The 8,105-nt window shown below is 42.5% G+C and overlaps 1 protein-coding gene across 1 annotated transcript in view; it reads right to left on the bottom strand.

Moving 5' to 3' along the window:
* Nucleotides 1-536: 536 nt before the first annotated feature.
* The window catches only part of LOC103515758 (sodium-dependent dopamine transporter-like), a 10,988-nt gene continuing 3,419 nt past the window's right edge, over nucleotides 537-8,105 (bottom strand). Inside the window, exons 4-8 of the mRNA XM_026828347.1 lie at nucleotides 7,732-7,856; nucleotides 6,563-6,675; nucleotides 2,678-2,945; nucleotides 2,208-2,403; nucleotides 537-755 (exon numbers count right to left, since the gene is read on the bottom strand). Coding sequence (XP_026684148.1) covers nucleotides 617-755; nucleotides 2,208-2,403; nucleotides 2,678-2,945; nucleotides 6,563-6,675; nucleotides 7,732-7,856 — 841 coding nt within the window. The 3' untranslated portion in view covers nucleotides 537-616. The remainder of the gene's footprint in view (nucleotides 756-2,207; nucleotides 2,404-2,677; nucleotides 2,946-6,562; nucleotides 6,676-7,731; nucleotides 7,857-8,105) is intronic.

Here is an 8,105-nt window from a genome sequence, read left to right on the forward strand (position 1 = left end):
CTCCCTATTGGAACGTTTAGAGCGCTCTCTATCGGCAGTTAGGAAACTCACAGCTGTCGGGACACAATCCACGCATGCGCGTTGAAGGGATATATCCCGTTTATAACGCCCTCCGACGGTCAAAGAACTCATTACATGAACGTTTTTCACAGAGGGAAAATAACTCATCATTGTCGGGATATAACTGACGCATGCGCGTTGAAGGAATATAGCCCGCTTACAGCGCTCTCCGACGGTCAAAGAACTCATCACTTGAACATTATTTACAGAGGGAAAAGAGCTCATCATTGTCGGCGGGACAGAGCTCTCCGCGTGACGAAACCAAGTGACCCGCTTAGGTTCCTTCTCGCCCGCGCGTCGGAACCAAGTTTGTCGGGATATAACTGACGCATGCGCGTTGAAGGAATATAGCCCGCTTACAGCGCACTCCGACGGTCAAAGAACTCATCACTTGAACGTTATTTACAGAGGGAAAAGAGCTCATCATTGTCGGCGGGACAGAGCTCTCCTCCGCGTGACGAAACCAAGTGACCCGCTTAGGTTCCTTCTCGCCCGCGCGTCGGAACCAAGTGACCCGCTTGAAGCCCGCAGGCTCACGGGAAGCGGAGCTCCGCGCTCACACCTCGTCCGAAGCCTCGGGGCTGGTCAGACGAATCTGGGCGGGATCCGACGTGATGCCGCCGTTGAGGGAGAGAGATCTGGCTAGTACGGTCTGGTGATCTCGCCACGGCGTGAGGAGCGTGTTGGTCAGATTGCTTAATCCGAGAGTTAAACTTAAACCGAGTTTAAACTCACTTTGTGTCCCCGGGGGTTAATAAATTACAACTAAAGGTGTGTCCACACATAGTCGACCGGCCGTCGATCGATGTCGACTGAACCGTCCACACTAACTGAACAACATAGATTTATCTCGTCATCGATGGACTATGTTTGGACACACCTTAATTTAACTACCTAGGCCGAGCGGCGCGGCGCTTCGAACTCTTGACGTTCGCGCGCTTCCCGACACGCTCACACATAGTCGACCTGCCATCGATCGATGTCGACTGAACCGTCCACACTGCCTCGACAACATAGATTCACCTCGTCATCGATGGTCTATGTTTGGACACACCTTAATTTAACTACCTAGGCCGAGCGGCGCGGCGCTTCGAACTCTTGACGTTCGCGCGCTTCCCGACACGCTTGATAATAATAATAATAATAATAGTGCTTATTTATACTGCTCGCATAGGACTGAAAAGTCCCTTTACTCCAGCAGTAGGCTACTACTATTATTGTGGTCAAATTCTCAAATTATATTGAGGATAAAATTCCATACCTCAGCTGGGATTGAACCCACGCCCTCCTGTTTACCAGGAAAAGAAGAGAATTAAGTAAATTTTGGGAGGTCAAACCTCTTAAAAAAAAAACTGACCCCCAAGAGTGGACGTGACGAGATGGTAGTGTGTTTCTACCTTTTATTAGTCTGCTTGTGCTATGGGTTCCGACTTCCTATTCCGACCTATCAATTTGAAAATTAGAGTGATTGCCGAATCTTTCATTGCACAATATTACTAGCCAGAACATCTAAACCTATCCTGAACCAAGTCAATTTCCAAGCCACTCTCTCATTCATAGCTAATTTTCACTTATTTGTCCAAAGAGTCAAGGCTAAGATTTCTTCAGATCGCTCTGAGAATGTTCTTGGAACAGAACATACTCAGAGGCAAGCACGTTCTAAGCCCGCTCAAAATAAAATGGTATGACCAAGTCCGATATGAGCCAGCCTAGTTGCATAGACAGATCAGGTAAACAATGGCAATTGCTAAAAATAAAACATTATATTCTATTCTTTATTTCAAGGAAAACTCTTTACGCAATCTTTGGAAGGTAGGTAACGCGCCTGCCTTGTAAGCGCTAGGTCGCGGGTTTGATTTCCGCCCGGGGCAAACTTTATACCAAACTGGAACGGCTAGTTTTCTCCTGATCCTGTTCTCGATTTCGGGGAAAAAAAGACCTCCGATGTCCGATGTTAGTTGTTACAGTTCCCTTTATCAAACCTCTAGAACAGTGATTCTCAAAATTGTTGCCACCGCGGCACACTTTTCAAGACCATTATCTTTCCCAATCTCGCGGCACACCAGGGTGCCGCCACACACAGTTTGAGAAGCACTGCTCTAGAAAAGTAAGAAATGGGAGGATAAAATAAGGATTTTTTTACCTGCATGAAGGTCCCTGGTGTGATAATCATTTGATAGACAGCCATGCCTGGTATCATGATAACACTCGAGCTAGCTATTACCACGCCCAGGACATTAGCCCATTGAGGGTACACGTAGCTCTCGTAGGACAGGGGCTCGTAAGTGGTTAACCCGTAGACGATGATGAACTGAAATATTGGAGAAATCAGACATCCAATGGGTTAATTTCGAAATGTACGTTGATATTATAAAGATTAGTAGGTATTGTAGAAGTCTGGCTGGGGGGAGTATAGGGAGTAGACCAGCTCAATCTGGCTGGGGGGACTTTAAACAGGAAGTAGACCAGCTTAATCTGGCTAGAGGACTTTAAACAGGGAGTAGACCAGCTTAATCTGGCTGGGGGACTTTAAACAGGGAGTAGACCAGCTTAATCTGGCTGGAGGACTTACGAATACAATAGTTCGTCCCTTATACCTTTTTATTACTATTGTAATAATAATGGAAGGACGGACTAAAAATGAAACATCTCTTACCGTATATCCAAGACACAGCGATGCTCTCGAACAGCACCGCTATGAGTATGGAATAACCAGCGGCATACTTGTCCAATAGATGGAAGAAGTAGAATCCGCCCTGAGCACACGACGCGAGGCCCACCACGAAATAAAGACTGAATAGACAGGCGATGAAAATTTCACGGTTGTTCCCGATGAGGGGAAACTCGTCGCTGAGCGCGGTGATGATCGCTTCTGAACCGCCAAACTGGAAGGGAAGTCAAAAATCAATCAAACCTATATTATAAAAACAAGATCCATTCACACTTCACACACTGATCGCTCTATCTCCTGAACCACAACACCTAGTCATTAATAAATTCCTTGTGGTAAAACAGAGAGCTTTTTCGGTAAGTTTCAAATCTCTCTCTACTTCCTACTAAAAAAAAAAAATGGTGACAGGGTGCCACAAGTTTAGGGTGGAAGAACTCTATTATTGGGTTACGTCCCCTGATTTTGGCTGTTGGAATGCTATATTATAGTGTCGAGCTTCCCGATATAGAGTTCAATATTAGGGTGCCGAAACCCAATCACCCGATTAAGCTGCCGGTACCCTAGTTTTTTTTTTTTTTTTTTTTTTAGGTTTTGGGAATAGATTTAAACAGGAAGGAAAAACCTTGAGACCTACGTTTCTCAGACGGTCTGACAGACCTAAGTCTCTGGATTTTCCGCCACACACGTTCTGATGGTCTGACAGACCGCGTTAGACTTGGGTATGTCAGGCGGTCCGAACATGAGTGGCTGGTCTTAGTCTTCATCGTTCTATCCTTTCTGTCTAATATAGCACATATTATTATTCTTATTTTATTATACCTATCTTTTTTTTTATTATTATTTTTGATAGTTCAGTAAATCATTTTTTTATATATATATATTCGATATATATATAAGTAGACTTTATTAATAAAACATTTGTGCATAGAAAAAGAAACATCTCCAGAAAACAGTCATTTATTATATCTAACAGTTATTTCACAAGCTCAATAAACCTAGCGCTGAATCCTCTTCTTCTAAAACTTTAGCAAGAAAAGCTCAAGGCTACTACTTATACCGACCATGAGGAAATATCGGGCATACTAACCATGAGAAATATCGGGCATACTAGCCATGAGAAATATCGGGCATACTAACCATGAGAAATATCGGGCATACTAACCATGAGAAATATCGGGCATACTAACCATGAGAAATATCGGGCATACTAACCATGAGAAATATCGGGCATACTAACCATGAGAAATATCGGGCATACTAACCATGAGAAATATCGGGCATACTAACCATGAGAAATATCGGGCATACTAACCATGAGAAATATCGGGCATACTAACCATGAGAAATATCGGGCATACTAACCATGAGAAATATCGGGCATACTAACCATGAGAAATATCGGGCATACTAACCATGAGAAATATCGGGCATACTAACCATGAGAAATATCGGGCATACTAACCATGAGAAATATCGGGCATACTAACCATGAGAAATATCGGGCATACTAACCATGAGAAATATCGGGCATACTAACCATGAGAAATATCGGGCATACTAACCATGAGAAATATCGGGCATACTAACCATGAGAAATATCGGGCATACTAACCATGAGAAATATCGGGCATACTAACCATGAGAAATATCGGGCATACTAACCATGAGAAATATCGGGCATACTAACCATGAGAAATATCGGGCATACTAACCATGAGAAATATCGGGCATACTAACCATGAGAAATATCGGGCATACTAACCATGAGAAATATCGGGCATACTAACCATGAGAAATATCGGGCATACTAACCATGAGAAATATCGGGCATACTAACCATGAGAAATATCGGGCATACTAACCATGAGAAATATCGGGCATACTAACCATGAGAAATATCGGGCATACTAACCATGAGAAATATCGGGCATACTAACCATGAGAAATATCGGGCATACTAACCATGAGAAATATCGGGCATACTAACCATGAGAAATATCGGGCATACTAACCATGAGAAATATCGGGCATACTAACCATGAGAAATATCGGGCATACTAACCATGAGAAATATCGGGCATACTAACCATGAGAAATATCGGGCATACTAACCATGAGAAATATCGGGCATACTAACCATGAGAAATATCGGGCATACTAACCATGAGAAATATCGGGCATACTAACCATGAGAAATATCGGGCATACTAACCATGAGAAATATCGGGCATACTAACCATGAGAAATATCGGGCATACTAACCATGAGAAATATCGGGCATACTAACCATGAGAAATATCGGGCATACTAACCATGAGAAATATCGGGCATACTAACCATGAGAAATATCGGGCATACTAACCATGAGAAATATCGGGCATACTAACCATGAGAAATATCGGGCATACTAACCATGAGAAATATCGGGCATACTAACCATGAGAAATATCGGGCATACTAACCATGAGAAATATCGGGCATACTAACCATGAGAAATATCGGGCATACTAACCATGAGAAATATCGGGCATACTAACCATGAGAAATATCGGGCATACTAACCATGAGAAATATCGGGCATACTAACCATGAGAAATATCGGGCATACTAACCATGAGAAATATCGGGCATACTAACCATGAGAAATATCGGGCATACTAACCATGAGAAATATCGGGCATACTAACCATGAGAAATATCGGGCATACTAACCATGAGAAATATCGGGCATACTAACCATGAGAAATATCGGGCATACTAACCATGAGAAATATCGGGCATACTAACCATGAGAAATATCGGGCATACTAACCATGAGAAATATCGGGCATACTAACCATGAGAAATATCGGGCATACTAACCATGAGAAATATCGGGCATACTAACCATGAGAAATATCGGGCATACTAACCATGAGAAATATCGGGCATACTAACCATGAGAAATATCGGGCATACTAACCATGAGAAATATCGGGCATACTAACCATGAGAAATATCGGGCATACTAACCATGAGAAATATCGGGCATACTAACCATGAGAAATATCGGGCATACTAACCATGAGAAATATCGGGCATACTAACCATGAGAAATATCGGGCATACTAACCATGAGAAATATCGGGCATACTAACCATGAGAAATATCGGGCATACTAACCATGAGAAATATCGGGCATACTAACCATGAGAAATATCGGGCACCTTGCCAGCCTAGTGAGCTTGGTAGCGCGTCTGCCTTGCAAGCGCTAGGTAGCGATTTCGATTTTATCATGAACGGATAAGGTTCGTTCTCGGAACGGCTGGCTATCTCCTATCCTGTCTTCCTTCTCTCTTCGATTTCAGGAAAATAAAACCGAGGCAATTACGGTTCCCTCTATCAAGTATTTTTCTTCTGCCCTTACAAGATTCATTATTATTATAAAACCCTCAAAAAAAGTTTCATACAAGATTGTAAAACCTATATGAGACCTTGGTAATACTGCGGGGATAAAGGGACTTTTCAGTCCTATCCCAGCAGGATAAACAAGGTACCTATATTCTATTCTAATTTTTTTTTTTTTTTTTTTTTTTTTTTAAGAGGTTTGACAGAGGGAACTTTAACTGCTATGGTCTTATCGTCCCGAAATCGAGGAGAGAAGGAAGACAGGATAGGAGAAAGCCAGCCGTTCCGAGAACGAACATTATCCCATCAGGATAAAATCCGCCCCGGGCGGGAATCGAACCCGCGGCCTAGCGCTTACAAGGCAGACGCACTACCAACTAAGCTAACTAGGCTATTTTTATTATTACATATTAAAAAAAAATCAGGGCCGGATTAGCAACTTACCGAGCTATCCAGGCCGAGCGTTAGGAGCATCATGAAGAAGATCAGAGACCAGAAGATGGAACCAGGCATGGTCGCTATAGCTGCCGGGTAGACGATAAACACCAGGCCCGGACCTGAAAAACGTACATGAGGTCATAGGTAAAATTTCTTCACTGTAGGTAGTAAGTTTTAGTTCACCCTAGGACACCCACGACTCCCACGAGAAGAGATAGTAACCATACACTCGAACCCAATCAAACCACTCCTGAGCTTCGCAAGAGGATCAGCGGTGTTTGAAATGGAGGAGAGCCATTAACCATGTGAAGGCAATGCAATAGTTCTAAGCTAAAATGGACGCGGCACACAAGGGTCAGGAAGAGACCGCCTTAACATAATACCTAATAAAAGTTGTAGTTGAGGCATCTCCACTAATTTTTATTTCAAGGCACATTGCATACTCAGTTGAGTTTCACGGCGTTCATACAAATAGAGTTGTAATAAAATTGATATCAATGGTGCTTATGCTTATTTATAATGGAGCAGTTGCAAATGGGTAAGAATTTTAAATAAATGGTCATTTCCTATGTAAAAAGTTGGGAAAAATCCAAATCTGAAGTCAAAACTCCGAAAACATAACTGTAAAAGGTCGCAACTTCAATTTTTATTTTACGTTCTAATAAAAGAGTTCAAATATGTGTGACGTCAGACTTTACGCAGTTGTTTTGTTCGTCCGTTAGGGCGTTAGGTAACGGCACTATGCTATGCAAGCGCGCTAGCGGAGGAGCAGAAATAACTGTGCAAAAACGTATGCGCACAAACACATTATTGCGTTGCCTGCGAGGGAGCTTTGCTCGGGACATTTGATGTGACGTCATCGCTTACGGGAGCGTATGCCGTGACGTCAAAGTTCAAGATTTACCGGTATTTTTTAAATCGATTTATCTCAGGATCTAGAAGTCGAAGAAGAAAAAGAAAAATTCCGTTGGTCCTCATTTTTCCTGCTATGTATATGACTTTGAAACATCACCCAAGGAAGCGCAACTGATCTATTGGTGCATTTATTTAACATTTAACCGTAAACCGAAGTCCGGTTTAGTCAAGGTCACTACCTCTCCTCACATGGAAGTGTGTTAATGACGTGAGGGGCGTTAACCATTTTTTACCATATAACCATATAACGAACCACTTACCTTCTACAGCAACCTCATTGATAGGTACACCTGAGATATGTGCCATATAACCTAGCACAGAGAATATAACGAACCCCGCTATGAAACTAGTGCATGAGTTGATGAGACTCGTGAGGATTGCATCTCTGAAAATAAAACAGGGGCAAAATAAAATCATGAATTAGGTAGGTATTTTGTTAAAGCAGAGTCTTTTCACAGCAGAACGATTGTAGATCTCACGGCATTATTAATTGCCTCTTTTTCAAGGAATTCAAATTTTTCAACAACCTTTTTACTCTGGTAATGATGCCACTGGTCGCTACTCGATTAAAGTAGCTACTCGCCTCCTCACGAGGCGAGCCTCTAATACAGGGGTGGCCCAACCGGGAACCGCG

Source organism: Diaphorina citri, unplaced genomic scaffold (assembly GCF_000475195.1).
Source record: "Diaphorina citri unplaced genomic scaffold, Diaci psyllid genome assembly version 1.1 scaffold1410, whole genome shotgun sequence".
NCBI classification, from domain to species: domain Eukaryota; kingdom Metazoa; phylum Arthropoda; class Insecta; order Hemiptera; family Psyllidae; genus Diaphorina; species Diaphorina citri.